The 20,178-nt window shown below is 48.0% G+C and overlaps 1 protein-coding gene across 1 annotated transcript; it reads left to right on the top strand.

Annotated features, from left to right (window-relative positions):
- Nucleotides 1-891: 891 nt before the first annotated feature.
- Nucleotides 892-20,139, top strand: MED7 (mediator complex subunit 7). The gene is given in 5 exon segments (XM_049775649.1): nt 892-981; nt 6,111-6,191; nt 6,193-6,340; nt 6,343-6,743; nt 20,077-20,139. Coding segments are annotated over 5 exon segments (783 nt in total).
- Nucleotides 20,140-20,178: the final 39 nt, after the last annotated feature.

Below are 20,178 nucleotides of genomic sequence, written 5' to 3'. Positions count from 1 at the left end.
ATGTCCTCCCCAGCCTCCAAGGAGCTGAGCTGCACTCATCCCATCTCTTGGGTCATTTCCCTGTCCACCGAGAATACCAGTAACAATCAATCCACCACCAGCAGCTCAGGTGTGTTGAGCAAGAAGCCCAGCAAGATCAGCTCTTTTTTTTTTCTTGGTTTTTGGGTCACACCCGGCTTTGCTCAGGGGTTACTTCTGGCTCTGCGCTCAGAAATCGCCCCTGGCAGGCAGGGGTGGGGGGCATATGGGGTGCCGGGATTCGAACCAACAACCTTTTGCATGGAAGGCAAAAGTCCTACCTCCATGCTATCTCTCCGGCCCCTTATCTTTTTTTTTTTTTTTTTTTAAGATCAGCTCTTTTTTTTTTTTTTTTTTTTTTAATTTTATTGCTGAGACTTTATTTTTTTTATTTTTTTAGTTTTTTGGTTTTTGGACCACACCCGGCATTGCTCAGGGGTTACTCCTGGCTGTCTGCTCTGAAATAGCTCCTGGCAGGCACGGGGGACCATATGGGACACCGGGATTTGAACCAACTACCTTTGGTCCTAGATCGGCTGCTTGCAAGGCCAACGCCGCTGTGCTATCTCTCCGGGCCCAAGATCAGCTCTTTTTATAAGAACTTCAGAACTGTGTCCGGCTGAAAGACACTGGTTTCGGCCCGGAGAGGCGTTTGCCTTGCAATCAGCCGATCTAGGACCAAAGGTGGTTGGTTCGAATCCCGGTGTCCCATATGGTCCCCCGTGCCTGCCAGGAGCTATTTCTGAGCAGACAGCCAGGAGTAACCCCTGAGCAATGCCGGGTGTGGCCCAAAAACCAAAAGAAAAAAAAAAAAAGACACTGGTTTCCTGAGACCGAAGCGTGCTTGTCGTGACCAAGAGAGTGGAACAGCACATGGAGATGACTGTGGAGCAGTCTGCCGAGGAGGAGGAGGACGAGGTGGAAATCTCTGGCATCCTGACCTCTGAGACCAGGGAGACCATTGTTATGTGTAGCAAGAAATAATTAACGATGGGGCTGGATGGCAATGGATGGAGGCCTTTGTGCTTAGGCCCCAGCCTTATCTAACTTTCCCAAGACCCCTCCCAGGAATGGGAGGGTCTTGCAGGTAAGGTTACACCTAATATTCAGTTCCCAAGACCCCTCCCAGAAATGGGTGGGTCTCAGGTACACTACATTTCCCCCTTTCCTTAATATTTTCATGCACCAACGTAATAAAATGAAAATTAATATACCAGCCCTTTTTAAAAACATAATATTTTTGCAAAATATACTATACACCTGTAACCTAAAATTTTATTAATGCTTTTTTTTTTTTTTTTTTTTTTTTGATTTTTGGGCCACACCCGGTAATGCTCAGGGGCTACTCCTGGCTATGCGCTCAGAAGTTGCTCCTGGCTTGGGGGACCATATGGGACACCGGGGGATCGAACCGCGGTCCGTCCAAGGCTAGCGCAGGCAAGGCAGGCACCTTACCTTTAGCGCCACCGCCCGGCCCCTATTAATGCTTTTTTACCAAGCACTATTCTGGAACTTTCATGTTCCTATACTTTTAAACTATATTGGGGGAACTTTTTGTTCCTATACCTTTCCTATACACAAGTACTACAGCATAAATGCTTAACATACATTTTAAAAACAGGCTAAGTACATTAAAATACACAGTAAAACATTTTGCAATTGAAAATATTAACTATGGGGCCGGGCGGTGGCGCTGGAGGTAAGGTGCCTGCCTTACCTGCGCTAGCCTAGGAGACGGACCGCGGTTCGATCCCCCGGCGTCCCATATGGTCCCCCAAGCCAGGAGCGACTTCTGAGCGCATAGCCAGGAGTAACCCCTGAGCGTTACCGGGTGTGGCCCAAAAACCAAAAAAAAAAAGAAAATATTAACTATGAAAGACAACAAAACACATTTAAATTATAAAGAAAATGACTAAGACAAAGATGCAGGTGGTTAGAAATTAGATGTTTAAATGGGCTAAACTGTATTACCTCCCTTTATTTTTTATTTTTTAACCACTAACTAACTAAAACTTATCCCATCACCAACTATTAGTAAAATATAAGACTACCCGCTTAGTCCCTACACCTAAAGTCCTGATGCTGGTTTGTCCCACGCTGATCTCACCACGTGGCTTCTGTAAACTTTTTGCAGGCCGGTTTCGCTCGAGCTGTTGTTGACCATGTGGTCCCAGGTTCCGCAGCCGGATTTCAGGCCGTTTTGGAGCAGAGTTGAGCCGAGCCGAGCCTAGCCGAGTTGAGCGGAGCTAAGCCAAGCCAAGCCAAGCCGAGCCGCTTTTCCCCTCCAGGCGGCACTTAGTAAGCAAGTTTTTGGCCACACCTTTACAGGGCGCTTTTGGATGTTCAGAGTTGTAAAAGTCCAGTCCGAAGTTTTCAAAGTCGAAATCCAAATTCAAGCCAAAGGTCATTTTCAGAAAATCAGTCCATTTTCAATAGTCTTTTTTCTCCTCCTTTTCCAATTTAAACTTTTAATTAGTTTTTGAGGAGGCTGAGGTTTTTGTTTATTGTAACAAAGTTTCAGTCCTGGGCCTTGGATGGGAGTGATACAAGTTTTCAACTCCCCTGTATTACTGAAATTTGTGCCCCTAGAAGGGGTCATGGCCATCTTTGAACATGGCTTCACGTGGTCAAACCCTTTGGGCTGACTCCATCTGAAAAGAGCCAAAATCAAACAGAAGAGCAGAAATCTCACCATATTTGCTGTTTTCTTGGGTCCAGGATTCAGGTCAAAGTTCGGAGAATACAACAGTTATGGAAGCCAAGACCATTTAGACCTGAGCCTGGGGCAGAGCTGCCATTAGAGACCCAGTTTCAGTGGAGCACTTCCCAAGACCACGCCCTATACAAGGCGCAGTCCTCCTGAAGCCACACCCCCAGCGACGATCCACGCCCCTTCCCCAAGACAAGCCCCTGGGGATGAGGCCACGCCTACCTCCAGGGACCACACCACTATCAGTGAGACTGGTCTAGAACCAAATCCATCTCCCAGCCACGCCCTTCTCCTGAAGCCACACCCTCTCAACATGGCCACACCTACATAAGGCCACACCGCCTGGGGTCACGCCACTTGTCTCAAACCTTCCCCTGCTCCCTGGAGATCATGGGACAGCGCTGATGTGACTGGGCAGGGTGCATGGTGGTGGGTGGTCAGGCTGAGTCTGGACCTGGAGAGTTCCTGGGGAGATCAGTGGGAGAAGCGCTTGTAAGAGGGGTCACCCGGATGGTGAAGGTCCGGCTAGGCTCAGTGGTTGCGGGCAGAGCTTCCCCTGCAAATAGGAAATGTGCGTGCAAGTTAATCAGTAGTGTTTCTGCAGGCTTCATAGGTGGGATGCCTAGGTTCTGTGCCCGCCACTGCGCTGATGTTCCCTAGCATCACCTGATGTGAAACACCAACACCACCACCACCACCCCAAAGTCAGAATCTTCCCAGCACTGAGCATTTGCCTGCCAGGGTGCCCAGCCCTCCCTCAAAGCAGGTTATGAATGACACGGCAGGTGCATGATCTAGTAAGCCATGCTTGGTCTCAGAGGGCTAATGTGTCCCCCTGGGACTCAGGACTTGCCCTTGAGTCTGAGCTGGGAATTGGGCAGTGGAGCCGGCTGCCACCTCTGCAATCAGGGAAAAAGGAATGGAGTGTTTGTAAGTTTGAGAATAGCTGCATTTGTAGCATGTGATGAAGCAGCACCCCTCCTTGTTTATGCTATCCCCACACACCAACCCTTCAGTACTCTGCATCTGAGATCTTCAGGTTCTTTTGCCAGCACCAATACCAGCAAATTCATTTGGTTCTCTGTAGCACCTCTCAGGCCGTGTTTGTTTGAGGTGCTGGAGAAAGAATTACGGCATAACCAACAGTTTCAGAAATGATTGTACTGAAGGGTTGGTTATTTTTGACTCTGCAATCACTCATGGCTTGCAATAGCAGGGCTGAATTAAAAACATGCCTGTGTGATCATTGATTGTCACTGAGGATAAGGGGGTGAAAATGTGTGGGGATAGCATAAACAAGGAGGGGTGCTGCTCACCCATCGTGGGAGGCCGAGAACCTATGGGAGCAGACCCGAGATTTAGTGCTGAGCTGCAAGGGTGAGGGAGAGGGATCCTGCCCCAAGACAAGCAGCTTTTTTGGTTTGTTTTGGGGCCATACCTAGTGATAATCAGGGGTTACAATATATCCCTTCCTACCCAGGCAGTCCACCCTCAGTTTGACTGTTTTGTTTGATTTTTTGGGTCATATTCAGTGGTGGTCAAGGGTTACTCTAGGTGCTAAGCTCAGAAATTACTCCTGGGGCCGGAGAGATAGCATGGAGGTAAAGTGTTTGCCTTGCATGCAAGAAGGTCAGTGGTTCGAATCCTGGCATCCCATATGGCCCCCCATGTCTGCCAAGAGCAATTTTCGAGCATAGAGCCAGGAGTAACCCCTGAGCACTGCCAGGTGTGACCCCAAAACAAAAAACAAACAAACAAAAAAAATTACTCCTGGCAGCCTCAGGGGACAATTGGGATGCCAGGGGTTGACACAAGGCTGGCCTCATGCAAAGCAAATGCCCTATCTGCTGTACTATTCTTTTTTTTTTTGAGGCCCTGAGTGCCATAGAAGGAAGGAAGGGAGGGAAGAGTCAAGAGAGGAAGGGAGGGAGGAGGTAAAAGAGGAAGGTAGGAAGGACTGCTGTACTATTAATATTCCAGGTCCCTCACCTGTTTTTAATTAATTAATTTAGGTTTTGGGTCACACCCAGAAGCACTCATGGTTACTCCTGGCTTTCCATTCAGAAATAACTCCTGATAGGGTCAGGGGACCATTTGGGATGCCAGGAATTGAACCTGGGTCAGTCGCATGCAGGGCAAATGCCTTACCACTCTGCTATCTCTCTAACTTTTATTTTATTTTGTTTGGTTTGGTTTTGGGGGTTACACGTGTGGCGCTCAGGGGTTACTCCTGGCTCTGCACTTAGAAATCACTCCTGGCAGGCTCAGGGACCATATGGGATTCCAGGATTCAAACCGGGATCCGTCCAGTGTTGGCCGCATGCAAGGCAAACACTGTACCACTGTACTATTGCTTTGGCCCCTTGTTTAATTTTTAATAAGTTTTTTGATTGAATCACCTTGAGATACAGTTACGAAGTTGTTCATGAGAGGCTAGAGTAGTAGCACAGCCAGTAGGACATTTGACTTGCATGCAGCTGAACCGGGTCAATCCCCCAAATCCCATATGGTTCCTCAAGCCTTCCAGAAGTCATTTCTTTCTTTCCTTTTTTTTTGGGGGGGGGGGGTCACACCCGGCAGTGCTCAGGGCAAACTCCTGGCTCCATGCTCAGAAATTGCTCCTGGCAGGCACGGGGGACCATATGGGAAGCCGGATTCGAACTGATGACCTTCTGCATGAAAGGCAAACACCTTACCTCCATGCTATCTCTCTGGCCCCTGTTGATGCTATTTTTAAGCTAGAGAAGGAATTTGATCACCGATTTGCAGATTTCAAAAAGCACAGAGCCACTTTCCAAATTTTTGTGGACCCCTTTTCCTTTGATGTGCAAGATGCCCCTCCTGTGCTTCAAATGGAGCTCATTGACCTGCAATGCAACTCTGATCTCAAAGCCAAGTTCAGGAAGATTAGTGGAAAAGCAGACATGCATGGGCAATTTTTGAGAGAATTGCCCCCAGCTTCCCTGAGCTTTCCCAAATGTTCAAGCGCACCATGTGCCTTTTTGGGAGCACATATTTGTGTGAAACGTTATTCTCCACATTGAACTTCAATAAGTCAAAGTACAGGTCTAGACTTAATGATGATCATCTTCGAGCCATACTGAGGGTCTCAACTACTTCCTCTAAAGCCAAATGTGGTTCCAATTTGTGAGAAGAAGCGCTGTCAAGTCTCTGGCAGCAAGGAATAGGCAAAAGATGCCATGTTCAGAAGAACTGTTCATGATCTTCACTCAATGTTCTATTCATGTTCAGAAGAAATAATTGAAACTGTTAATAATGACGTTTGAGGACTTTTTTTTGGTGAAATCCCTTATGCGGCCCTGCCTCACCGCGACTTTGCCTCCTGAGGCCCCCAGGTAAATTGAGTTTGAGACCCCTGGAGTACACGGATGGAAACATCCAGGAGGGCCTGGCGCCCCAGACCCCGCCACCCATCAAGGACAGTTACATGATGTTCGGCATGTAACCAGTTCCAGTGTGATGACCTCATCATCCAACTGCTGGAGAGCCAGGGCATCGAGTGGCTGCACCCCATGCAGTTCGACCACAAGAAGGAGCTGCCCAAGCTCGACATGTCCATCCTCGTCAACTTCCTGGACCTCTTGGACATCCTCATCGGGAGCCTGGGAGCATCAAGCGGGAGGAGAAGCTGGAAGACCTTAAGCTGCTCTTTGTCCACGTGCACCACCTCATCGAGTACCGGCCCCACCAGGCCCGCGAGACCCTGCGGGTCATGATGGAAGTCCAGAAGCGTCAGCGTCTCGAGACTGCCGAGCACTTCCAGAAGCACCTGGAACGTGTCATTGAGATGATCCAGACCTGCCTGGCCTCTTTGCCGGATGACTTGCTCATTCCGAAGGCGGAGCACAGGGCTGCCGAGGACAGTAAGCAAGGGCCTGGAGGGGTGAGTGAGCAGCAGAGAGACAGCTCAAGCTACAGGATGGACCAGATTCTCCAGAAGGATAAGGCCCTGTGTGTCTTGATTGACAACATGAATGAAAGACCTTGGGGGGGGGCAGCTTTGACTTTGAATGCATTCTTTTTCTTTCTCCTCCTCTCTCTCTCTCTCTCTCTCTCTCTCTCTCTCTCTCTCTCTCTCTCTCTTTCTCTCTCTCTCTCTCTCTCTCCCCCCCCCTGCCAGGAGCTATTTCTGAGCAGGCAGCCAGGAGTAACCCTTGAGTACCGCCGGGTGTGGCCCAAAAACAAAACAAAACAAAACAAAAAAAAAGACATCATGAGCAGCGATGTCACACTGGTCAGCACAAGCAGACGAGCACACTGTGGTGGGTGAGCCCCTGAGAAAGCAGAATTTGCTGTCCAAAGGCCTGCATTCCTGTGCCCTGTTTTGGGAATGGCAGGGAAACGTGCGAGAAAGCTTCGGTAATAACCTGCTTTTATCCCAGAGAAGTAGATTTATTATTTGCTTGAGGAATGGTCAGTAAAGGCCATCAAGCTAAATAAATGTAAACTTTAAATGTCTTTTACTTAGTGTTTTATTGTTCGTTTGTTCCTAGTTTTTAGGCCACATCTGGTAATGCTCAGGGTTTACTCCTGGCAGTACTGGGGAAACCAGATAGGATGCCAGGGATCAAGTCTGGCTCAGCCTTGTGCAAAATGAGTGCCCTACCCACAATAACATTGCTACAGCACGTAGTGTCTTAAAAAATAACATAGGAGAGCCAGAGCAATAACACCTTAGGGTGTGTGCCTTGCATGTGGCTGACCCAGGACAGTCCTGGGTTCGATCCCTGGCATACCATATGGTCCCCCAAGCCAGGAGCGTTTTCTGAGCACATAGCCAGGAGTAACCCCTGACCCCCCCCCAAAAAAAAAAAACAACATAAAAGGAGAGGTACCCTGCAAAGTTCTAGACAATTTTCTTTGGGCTTTTGTCTTTGGGCCACACTCAATTATGTTCAGGGGTTACTCCTGATTTTGAGCTTAGGTATCTCCTGGTAGGGATCAGGGAACCAAATGGGATGCTAGGGATCTAAACCCAGTTGTGAAGCAAACACCCTTCCCACTGTAGTATCTCTTCGGCTCCTAAAACAATGTCTTTAAGATTCCTTTGATTGCTTCTGAGAATACGCTCACACCCATCTCCATGATCCATGCCTGTAGCTCGGGCACCATGCTGGGCTGGGACTGAACATGGGAATCAAGTAGCTACCATGTGCTGCGTGTGCCCTGGGCTATTGCCCTGAACTCATTGCATACTCTTTCTCCTGAGCTGGACAGTGAGATCTATCACTCTCTAGTTGAGTCACCTTGAGAATGAGTCCTTTGATCTCATTTACTTTGTAGTTAAATGTCTGTGAAGAAATGTTTCCTTTAAGCTGAAGTCAGAGTTGCTACAAGCAGAGCCTGATGGGGATGTATGTAAAGTGTAGGAGGGTGAAGTGTTCCTGAGCTAGGACAATGGGCTGGAGAGATAGCACAAGGTAGAGTGTGTGCCTTGCATGCAGCTGGTCCAGGATGAACAGTGTTTCGAATCCTGGCATCCCAATTGGTCCCCTGTGCCTGCTAGGAACGATTTCTGAGTGCAGAGCCAGGAGTAATCCCTGAGCACCGCTGGGTGTGATGGTGGTACAGCGGTACCTTGCCCGAGCTAGCCTAGGATGGACCGACCTCGGTTCTATTCCCTCACATCCCATATGGTCCCCCAAGCCAGGAGCTATTTCTGAGTGCATCGCCAGGAGTAACCCCTGAACGTCACTAGGTGTGGCCCAAAAACCAAAAATAGAAAAACAAAAAAAAAGCCTGAGCTAGGACTGGTTCTCTAGACTGCACATCGTCTCCTCCCTGGGTTCTGTATATAGCCTGTAACCAAGTAAGCCCAGAGCAGTGTAGCTGGGTATGGCTAAAACATCCACCCCTTGGGAGCTGGAACAATAGCACAGCGGGTAATTTCTGAGTTCAGAGTTAGGGTAACCCCTGAGCATCACCGGCTGTGGCCCAAAAATAAAACATCCACCCCCCCCCCCCCAATTCTGGGACCAGAGCAGTAGTACATCAGGGAGTGTATTTGCCTTGTACATGTCTGACCCAGGTTCTACCCCATGTATCCCCTATGATTCCTCGAGTCTGCCAGGAATAATGGCTGAGCAGAGTCAGGAATAGCCCCTGAATCCCCCCACCCACCCAATAAATCCATAGGTGGTCGAATCTAGTGTTTTGAGTCAACATCCTCTTGTTTACTTCATAAGGTTATTAGGTTCTTTATTCCCATTAGCCTAGAAATTTCCTGACATTAAAGGTAAAAGATTAGGTGAAGTGATCTTAAATTACATCTTCCAGATTACAGTTAAGATTGCTTTGTGGTGGGGCCGGAGAGATAGCATGGAGGTAGGGCATTTGCCTTGCATGCAGAAGGACGGTGGTTCGAATCCCAGCATCCCATATGGTCCCCCATGCCTGCCAGGATTGACTTCTGAGCATAGAGCCAGGAGTAACCCCTGAGCGCTGCCAGGTGTGACCCCCCCCCCAAAAAAAGTGCTTTGTGAGGGACCAGAGTGATAGCACAGCGGTAAGGTGTTTGCCTTGCACGCTGCTGACCTAGGATGAACCTGGGTTCAGTCCCTGGCATCCCATATAGTCATCTTGCCTGCCAGGAGTAACACCTGAATGCTGTCAGGTATGGCCCAAAATCCAAAACCAAAACAACAATAAAAGTGCTTTGTGGAATGTTACACCCCACTCAGGAAGGGCACACATCAGAAAAGTGTTGCACTCCTGAAAAAGAATTATTTGCCAAAAAGGCCCACTTAGAGCAGTCAAAATCAGTTGACCCTTTGCGTGGAGTGTTTGGCCATAATTCTAAAGTGGCTGTAACTATCTCTCTCTTTATTTTTGACCATTATTAGAAATCAGGCCTCAGTAATTCTTTCGAACAAAGAAGCACAGTACAAATCCCACCAAAAGTCTCCCACTGACCAGCTCCTGTGATCTTTGCTACTTTGGCGCCAAGATCATGTTTTTTCCCAAAAACTTAGCTCATAGTAAAGCAATTTTCAGTTTTCCCCAAAACTCTAAAACATTTCTCTCTCTTCCCACTTCCCTGAAAATTACCTGTTTTCTCCTGCTTACCCAAAACAAAGCAAACCCAAAACAAAACTGCCCTTTCAACTTCAGTATTGGTTCTTTAATATGCAAATTTTAGCCACCTCTTTCATTCTGTTTCCCTAACCATCTCCCACTTTCTTTGATGTCAAAAATTACACCCCTCATTCCAAAGCTCAACCCTTAAAAGCTACTCAGCTCAAAAAATAAATTTGTCTCTGTGGTGTACCCCAAGACCCACCCATATCTGGGAGGAGTTTTGGGAACCGGATAATAGGTGTAACTACCTGCAAGACCTCCCATTTCTGGGAGGGGTCTGGAAAAGGATAGATAAACCTCTGAGCCAGGGGATTCGGGCCTTTTGCCGTTTCTCTCTTGGCCCAGCTTGGCTTCCTGGCTTTTGGATCTTTGGGCCGCATGGAGCCCAAAGGGAAGATGGCTAACAGGAGATAAGATGCAGGGCTAGCAAAATATAGCTGTGCTTAAAAGGTTAACATAGGCCACACACCTGTGGTGGCAAGGGCATGAATAAAGATGATTCTTCCTGATGGCTGCGTGTGAGTGAGTAATTTCACCTGGGCCTGGAACTCGCCGGCTGCATGGAGGTTGCAGAGCCATGTGGGCTGGATGGCATCCTCCACCATCCAGCCCCATCCTTAATTATTTGATGCAACAGTCTTCGTCTTTCTAGATGCAAGTCCCCATGCATTCTGTGTGGTCTCATTCATTTCATATTTCATAATTCATTATTCCATATTCGCCTCTTCGTGCTCCTGCTTGACTTCCAGTGGGAAAATGAACTCACTAAGGTTATGCTTAGGAACTTTTTATCTCATCAGGATAAAACAGTCCGCAGCAGTGGAAGGACACCAAGGACTGAACATATGCAAAGCGGGAGCCCTGGGCTCAGTTCCCAGCACCACATGGTCCCCCATACCCATGGGGGTGGAGAACCAAGTTTGAGCCCTAGCACTGCAAACAGAACTAAAAAAAAGTTAGAAATAGGGCATTGTACAGTAGGGAGGGTTCATGCTTTGTAAATGGCTGGCCCAGACTTAATTGCCTATATCTCATGTGACTTCCTGAGCCCCACTAGTAGTGATTCCTGGTTCAGAACCAGGAGTAGTCTCTGAACACTGCCAGGTGTGACCCCAAAAGCAAAAATAAATAACAGAGTTCAGGGAGGGGATAAGAAGTAAGGGATGGGACTCACAGGGCTGAGGCTCAGGCTTTTCCTCTGAGGTCTCACACCCAGGATCACCAGGTACCCTCATGAAATTCCCCCAAGAGACCCAATGAAGGTGCCTCCATGCAGGGGGCCATCCCAGACAACCCTGAGCATTTAAGCCAGTAACTAGGGCTCAAACTCATGCCCTTAGGCCTGCCACCCAAATTCTGGGCCACAGCCACATCCTGTAGTACTTGGATCACTTCCAGCAATGCTCAGGGCACCCTGTGGTTCTGGGATTCTAGTCTGGGATTCTGTATTCAAAATCTGTGTTCAGCCCATTAAATGTTTGAGGGGGGGGTTCCCCTGCCCACTTTTAAAAATGTTTAAGTCATAGTCTGGCTAGAGTGATAATACTGTAGCTAGGGTAATTGCTTTGCACATGGTTGACCTAGGTTCGGTCCCTGATAAAGACCCCCAAACCTGCCAAGGAGTGATCCTTAAGTGTATAGCTTGGAATATGTCCTGAGCATCGCTGGGTGAGGTCCAAAACGTCTCAACATTGAGCCTTATAAAGTCAGTGTTTGGCTGCTTTATAAATCCTTGCAGATAAATTACAGCATTCCAAATAACAGCATTATTTGTAAATGAAAGTGTTGTGTTGGGAGAAGAAGAAAAGTTTAGTTTGTGAGTTAGGAGAGTAAGATATTGGGGCCAGAGAGATAGCACTGTTGTAGGGCGTTTGCCTTGCATGCAGCCGATCTGGAACAGACCAGAGTTTGAATCCTGGCATCCCATATGGTCCCCTGAGCCTTCCAGGAGCGATTTTTGAGCGCAGAGCCTGAAGTCACGCCTGAACACCATTAGGTGTAGCCCCAGTATGTTTTTTTTTTTCAAAAGGGGGTAAGATGTTGGTCTTGCTCATGTCCAGTTAGCTCCCCAGCACTGCCTACCATTTTCTGATCTCCACCAGGAGTGATCATTGAGTACTGCTGCCTATGACCCTAAAAAACAGAAAAAAGAAGGGACTGGAGTGATATCACACTGTAGGGGGTACGGCATTTGCCTTGCACATGGCTGACCCAGGATGGACCCCCGCCCGGTTCAGTTCCCTGGTTCCCATACAGAGCTAGGAGTAACCCCTGAGCACCACCAGGCGTGGCCCAAAAATAAAAAAAAAAATAAAATAAAATTTAAAAAACAAAAGCAAATAAATAAACAAAACAGAAGAAAAAGTTTCATTTATGGGTTGTGGAAAAATGGTTTAACCTGTGTAGTGTATGAACCATAGCAAAAAAACCAACAAGGACTGTTTTCATTCCTAAAGATTGTTTTCTTTCATGCTACAAAGCACTTTGTACGATTTCTGGTGTCTTGGTAAGTTAGCTACCAAGAGGGTAAGTTACGTACCAAGGTGACGAGTATCCTTTCCAGGGAGTCTTGCAGCTTAGTGTTCTGCTTTTGGCATTTAGATGCATACTTGGTTGCTGATTTGGAGTTGCAGTGCTATGGCTTTGCCACTAGGTGGCATTGTTACCTCTTTAGAAGCTGCAGCAGTTAGGGTGGGGCTGAGAAACCCAGGGATGTTGGGTGGGCCACAAGCTCAAGCCTTGTATCCAGGGCTAGAGCTGGCCTTGTATGCAGCTGACCCAATTTCCATCCCCCGGCACATCATATGATTTCCCCAAGCCCTTCTAGGTGTGAACCTTGAGTTCAAAACCAGGAGGAGCCCTTAGCACAACCTGTGTGACACCCTCCTCCCCTGAAAAAAACAAAGATGCATATTCAGGTTTGATTCCCAGCATCCCATATGGTCTCCTGAGCCTGCTAGGAGTGATTTCTTTTTTTGCTTTTGTTTTATTGGTTTTTTGTTTTTTTGTTTTTGGGTCACACCTGGCAGCGTTCAGGGGTTACTCCTGGCTCCACGCTCATAAATCGCTCCTGGCAGGCACTGGGGACCATATGAGATACTGAAGATCACGAGTTGGCCGTGTTCAGTGTAAGCACCCTCTCCACTGTATTATCCCCCAGACCCCTCTGCTATTTAGAAAGCACTTGAAGTTCATCAACTTGGTCCAGAAGACCCTTCTTCATATCTTATCTTCTTTTTTTACTTTCTTTCTTGATTGTTTTTGTTTGGGGGTCACATCTGGCAGTGCTCAGGGGACCATATGGGATGCTGAGATTCGAACCAACGTCCTTCTGCATGCAAGGTATATACCCTACCTTCATGCTATTTCTCGGCTAGGAGTGATTCCTGAACGCAGAGCCAGGAGTAACCCCTGAGCGCTGTTGGGTGTGACCTAACAACAACAACAAAACCCAAAATACCGGGGCTGGAGAGATAGCATGGAGGTAAGGCTTTGCCTTTCATGCGAAGGACGTGGTTTGAATCCTGGCATCCCATATGGTCGGTCCCCTGTGCCTGCCAAGGGCGATTTCTGAGCATAGAGCCAGGAGTAACCCCTGAGTGCAGCTGGGTGTGACCCAAAAACTAAAAAAATAAAATAAAAAATAAACAAAACCCAAAATACCAACAAGACAGACATAATTCCTATCTAAGCCTAAGGGGGGGTGTGTACTTTTTTGTTGTTGTTTTGGGGTCACACCAGCAGGTTGGCCTCGTGCAAGGCAAATGCCCTATCACTGTGCTATCTCTCAGGGTGGTGGTATATCTTATAAGGTAATGTGTGAGGAAAGAGGGAGCTAAGGTAAAATCTCGGAAGATTGTCTTCCTTTGGAGGGATGACAGATAAAAAACTGTATTCTGGCTGGCAATTTCCATTAAGAACCTTCAGATCTTTATCTGCACCTCCCCTCTGACTATCATCTCTCTACTAAACTTGTTTATTTCTTCATATCTAACATCTTCATATCCCAAGCTCAACAGAGCTGGCTTATTATTCTATCTGCAGCCTCTGATCAGTTGAGGCCCAAGCGGTGACCCTGGGGCTGTGAATCACTGCTGTTTACTAGGGAAAGAGGACAAATAAAAGCAGGAAGAGGACACAATAGCAGAAATGAAAAAGGGATGTCCCAGTCACAAGTTACTCAGAGTAAGAAATAGGAAAATGTGGTCACCCAGCATGTGTAAATGGAAACTAACTGCATGATTGTTTGGGGGAGCAGGGAGCTTATACATGTGAGTCAAGAGATCATTGACTGGGCAATATTTATGCCCCTCCCCAAGTATGCAGGTTTCTAGAGAATTATCAATACTGGTTAAAAGCAGGAAACAGGCCAGAACTGTAGTACAGTGGGTAGAGCTCTTGCCTTACATCCCATTTGGTCCCCTCAACCAAAGTTGCTAGGAGTGATCCCTAGTGTAGAGCCAGGAGTAAGTCCTGAGCACAACTGGGTGTGGCCTCAGCCCCAAAAGTAAATAAAATTTTGCCCAGAAAGCACCTAAATTTTATTTTTTCATTTTTAAAAAATTTTAATTGGGGGCCGGAGAGATAGCATGGAGGTAAGGCATTTGCCTTTCATGCAGAAAGATGGTGGTTCGAATCCCGGCATCCCATATGGTCCCCCGAGACTGCCAGGAGCGATTTCTGAGCGTAGAGCTAGGAGTAACCCCTGAACGCTGCTGGGTGTGACCCAAAAACCAAACAAACAGACAAAAAAAAATTTTAATTCGGTCATTGAGGGCAGACAGAGCATTTGCTTTGCACATGTCCTAACCATATGGTTCCCCTGAGCCTGCTAGGAGTGATCCCTAAGTGAAAAGCCAGGAGTAAATCCTGGAAGCCTAAAGGCCACAAAAAAATGGGGTAACTTTGAGGGTACTTGAGAGATCCCATGGTGCTGGGCATGGACCCTGAGACTGATGGAAGCAAAGCCTTTGTTCTGGCCCTGTGAAACCTTTATTCTTATTACTATGAGTATTTGTTGTACTGGAGCCAAGTCCAGGTCTCTTGCCTGTAAGATGTACTTTACCTCAGAGCCACATCCCCGAGGGGCACAGAGAACCATATGGTGCCAGGGACAGAACCCAGGACTCCTACATGTGCTCAGCCCTTTGAACCATCTCTTCAGCCCCCACAAAGCACTTTTCTGGTTTGTATTTATTTTGGGGCCACACCGAGTCATGCTCAGGTCTTACCCCTAACTCTGTGCTTTTAAGGATCACTTTTTGGGGCCGGGCGGTGGCGCTAGAGGTAAGGTGCCTGCCTTGCCTGCGCTAGCCTAGGACGGACAGCGGTTCGCTCCCCCGGCGTCCCATATGGTCCCCCAAGCCAGGAGCGACTTCTGAGCGCATAGCCAGGAGTAACCCCTGAGCGTTACCGGGTGTGGCCCAAAAACCAAAAAAAAAAAAAAAAAAAAAAAAAAAAAAGGATCACTTTTTGTGGGCTTGGGGGACCATATCGGATGCCAGTAGAACTTGTGTTGGCCACATGCAATGTGAACGCCTTCCCCACTGCTCTGGCTCCTGCACAAAGCACTTAAAACTTTTTTTTAGGGGGGTGGAGAGATTGCATGAAGGTAATGCATTTGCCTTGCATGCAGAAGGTAAGTAGTTCGAATCCTGGCATCCCATATGGTCTCCCAAGCCTGCCAGGAGAGATTTCTGAGCATAGAGCCAGGAGTAACCTCTGAGCATTGCTGGGTGTGACCCCCCAAAATTTTTTTGTTTATTTCATGGGTACTTAGCAGTACTCAGGACTTACTCTTGCATTCCTTATGGAGTTGGGGGGGGGGCTATATGTGGTTATTAGGGATCAGGTCCAGGTTGACTGTGTGCAAGGCAAGCTCTTGACCTGCTGTACTATTTATCACTCCAGCCCCACAAAACATTTGTGTGTGTGTGTGTGTGTGTGTGTGTGTTTGGACCATACCAAGTGATGCTCAGGGATTACTATTGGCTCTACACTCAGGAATCATTCTTAGCGGTTCTTTGGGATCATTTTGGGATTGAACCCCTGTCTGCTGCATGCAAAGCAAGTGTCTCCCCTCTGTATTATCTATCACTCTAGATCCCACAAAGTATTTTAAACTGCAGGCTGGAAGATACAGTTCAAAATCTCTTCACTAAACCTTTTTACCCTTAATATTCACAGCTAATATATTTTTAAGTTAACTGTAGGTAATAAGGAACTGAACAAAGATGTAAACAGATTGTTGATTCAAAGCACACTTGAATTCATCTTGAGTTTTATTTTATTGGGGGAACATGTATAGGGCTACACTCAGTGGTACCCTGGGCTTACTCTAGTTCCCCCTTGGTGGTGCTAAGGGGACCATACAGGGTGCTTGGGATGGAACCCCAGTTGGCTCTGTGCCAGCTAATACACTACCCTCTGGGCTATCTTGAGGGGGCAAAAGAGGATCTTCTGTGTTTGATCTTTGATCTTCCCAAGAGTTCTTCTTGCAGCAACGATGTCATAGGCAGACTGGAATCTGAACCAAGGAAGCTACCCTAGAACTCCCCTGAGTATTTTATATTTTCCTGATCTTTAATCTGGGTAAAAGTCCCTTATTTCCATACTTTTGGGGGTGGGAGGAGAAGGAGACACACCCAATGGTGCTCATGGCATATCCCTGTACTCAGGGATTATTTTGGGCAGACTTGGAGAACCATATGGGATGCTGGGAATCGAACAGGGTGTTTGCCCTATCCACTAGACTAGGTGCCCTAATTTCCATTTTCCTGACTAATCAGATGGCCTTTCATTTTATCTATTGTTGTCTCATTCATAACCACAGGATACTGTTGTTTCAATAAGCACAAGATACTGTTGTTTCAACTGCTATCTACAATGAGCTTTTCTGCCAATTTGGAAGAAAGCAAAATACCAACAGTTCCCATGGAAATCTCTTAGGCAGGAAGGAGAAGGTTGGCAGGGAGTGAGAACAAGGCCATTGATATATACTTTTCACAGGGTAGAAGCCCTGGGCTTTATCCTGTGTGTTCAGTTCCCCTTGCATTGAGCTTGGAGTGACTCCTGAACATGGGTCTGACACCTTGCCCCCTAGACCTAAAGAAACCAAGACTCAATGTAACATTGCTCATTAGCTGCCTCTTAGGAACATTTGTGAGGGGGCCAGAGTGATAGCACAGTCGGTAGGGTGTTTGCCTTGCATGCGGCCGACCTAGCATACCATATAATCCCCCAAGCCTGCTAGGAGTGATTTCTGAGCACAGAGCCAGGAGTAACTTGAGTGCTGCCAGATATGGTCCAAAATCCTAAACAATCAAACAACCAAAAATAAAAGAAAGTTCACGATGGGTCTGAGAACTGCCATGGTGATAGGGTGCTGGCCTTGTTTGTGGCTAGCCTAGATTTGATCCTTGGCACTGCCTAGGCCCTCCTGAACACCAGAAGGAGTAAGTCAAATAAGGGATGAGGATATTCTGTGGTGCTTGCAGGGAGCAAGCTTTTAGCAGGATAAGTTGAGAGGGCAAGGTCCAAAAGGCGAGCCAAGTCTATCCCCAAGACTGTTCATTTCACTTCCCCACAGACCTCCAGAGCCAACTTCCTTCTCTAGAAAAGAGGAAGGAGTCAAAACGACTCCAAGAGGGACAATTTATCCGGGGATAGGGAGAGGAGAAGGGCTAGTTCTAAGAGATTTCAGAAACAAACACAAGACCTAGCCTTGTTGGGGCTTGATTGGATGTGAAAATAAACAAGTCTATGTCTGAGGACAATTTGGAGATAATTGGGGAATGCTGTGCCTGAAGATCCTATGATGTCATTGTCCGCATTGAGAAGGGTGGGGCAGAGTGGTGGCACAGTGGTAGGGCGTTTGCCTTGCACGCGCCTGACCAAGGACGGACCGAGGTTCCATCCCCCAGCATCCCATATAGTCCCCTAAGCCAGGATTTTTTTTTTTTTTGGTTTTTGGGCCACACCCAGTGACACTCAGGGGTTACTCCTGGCTATGCGCTAAGAAGTTGCTCCTGGCTTGGGGGACCATATGGGATGTCGGGGGATCGAACCGTGGTCCGTCCTAGGCTTGTGCAGGCAAGGCAGGCACCTTACCTCTAGCGCCACCATGCCGGCCCCAACCAAGCCAGGATTTCTAAGCACATAGCCTGGAATAACCCCTGAGTGTCACCGATGTGGCCCAAAAAAACCAACCAAACAAAATACCCTTAAGAAGGGTGATGGGACCTGAGAGATAGAACAGGTAGGGTGCTAACAACCAAGTTATATTCTGTCCCTGGCATTCCATAGAGCAGGGGTCTCAAACTCGCGGCCTGTGGGCCCTTTGCGGCCCTCTAAACAACATTTTGTGGCACGCGGCCGGCCTTCAAATATCACAGTATTTGTGACTATTCGCTTACCAAATAATCGTAATAAAAATTGCATTAGTAAGAAAAAAAATCGCATTAAACATTCGCATACTCTGAGCAGTTCCATTCGGGGTATACAAATGTTTAATGCGATTTTTTTTTTTTTTTTTTTTTTAGTTTTTGGGTCATACCCAGCGGTGCTCAGGGGTTACTCCTGGCTGTCTGCTCAGAAATAGCTCCTGGCAGGCACGGGGGACCATATGAGACACCGGGATTCGAACCAACCACCTTTGGTCCTGGATCGGCTGCTTGCAAGGCAAACGCCGCTGTGCTATCTCTCCGGACTCTCTAATGCGATTTTTTATTGTGAATATTTGGTAAGCGAAATTCCTTGTACGGCCCTGCCTCACCCCGATTTTGCCTCCTGTGGCTCCCAGGTAAATTGAGTTTGAGACCCCTGCCATAGAGCCTCCTGAGTCCAAGGTGTGACTCCTGAGTACTGCCAAGTTTGATCCCCAAAATTAAGCAAACCCTAAAAAGTGCTCGTTTCAGATCTGTGTGTATTGTGGGACCATTTGGGCAGCTCTTTCTTTTTTCTCAGCCTCTGTGTATGTGGGAAACATACAAGGTAGGTGCAAGATTGTGTATCTTCCTTGCAGAATGCCTCAAAGGCATCACCAGGCTTGCAAAGTGGGGCCAGGTCAGCCGCGGTATAAAACCCTAGTTCCAATTTATATGCCCCCATGTGCGGTGTCCCTGGCGTCACTACCTAGTGACTTTCTTGCCTGCTGCAGCCAGATGAGCATGATCCCTGCTACCAAGGGTGTCCCCCATCCCACTCCACCGCACCAAGTCCTGGCAGAAAAGAGAAGACAAGGGATAAATGGGGGTTGGAGGGAGAGAGGAAGAGTGCAAAATGTGATTGTAACAGGTAGTTTGGTCTAAAGCAGTCTCAAGAAACTAAGGACCCCTTCGCTAGGGCCACAGACCATGGCGCCAAAGCCCCCCCAAACCTGCTTAAGCATTGGATTTCCCTTTCCCTGTTGCTGGCACAAGGGCCCTCTTTGGCCTTTTGACAACAGTGAGGGCCACCTGCCACGTGCAAAATGTTTAAGGGGAATAAGAAATGTGGGGGCTCAGTTTCCCATCTGAGAGCACCCGCTGTGTCTGTGTCCAGAGAACTCTGGGGTTTCTACATCCCTGAGCTTGGTGCCCAGAAGCCAGTCTCAGAATTGGGGGCTGCTGGATTGCAAGCACATGTGCACTTACACACAGAGGGAGTGGGTGGCGACCTGGTGAAACCACACACGTAGCCAACATCTCTGTGGGCGCAGTGGTGTGGGCTAAGCACACAAAGGAAACCAAATAGAGGAAGCTGAGAAGCTCCAGGACTGGCTCTTTCTGTCTCTGAACTCACGTCCCAGCCCAGAGCATCCTTAGCTAGAAGATGGCCAGACTCGGCCTGTGTGAGGGGTGACGGAAGGTGCTGGCTGGTGCTCAGGCCTGGCTCCCGCCTTCCGACACCTGCTCATGGAGAAGGGGTGAGGAATGAGAGGGAGGCACCTGTACCTCTCTGAGTGGGGATGAGGGCACGTGCCCCAAGCAGACAAGAGCACACTGCCCTATTTGTGTCGAGACAGAATCAGAGACAGAGTGAGGGTCTGAGAAAGAGCGAGCGAGCCAGAGAAAGAGAGAGAGACAGAGAGAGACAGAGAGAGACAGAGAGAGAGACAGAGAGAGACAGAGAGAGAGACAGAGAGAGACAGAGAGAGAGACAGAGAGAGAAGAGAACAAGAGGAGAGAGAGACAGGGGAGAGAGGGGAGAGAGAGAGCTGCTCCTTGCGGGGCGCACCCTTGACGCAGCCCCCACTTCCTCTTGTTGAGCAGGATACAGAAGCTCAGAGTGGAGCCTCGATAGCAGGCGGTTGTGGTGTCCAGGTGGTGAGGTGAGACACCACGTCGACAGCGTCTGCACTGTGTGTGGAAGAG

This window comes from Suncus etruscus, chromosome 6 (assembly GCF_024139225.1).
Source record: "Suncus etruscus isolate mSunEtr1 chromosome 6, mSunEtr1.pri.cur, whole genome shotgun sequence".
Classification (NCBI taxonomy): domain Eukaryota; kingdom Metazoa; phylum Chordata; class Mammalia; order Eulipotyphla; family Soricidae; genus Suncus; species Suncus etruscus.
The sequence above is the reverse complement of the archived record's forward strand: the minus strand, read 5'-3'. Positions and strand labels throughout refer to the sequence as shown.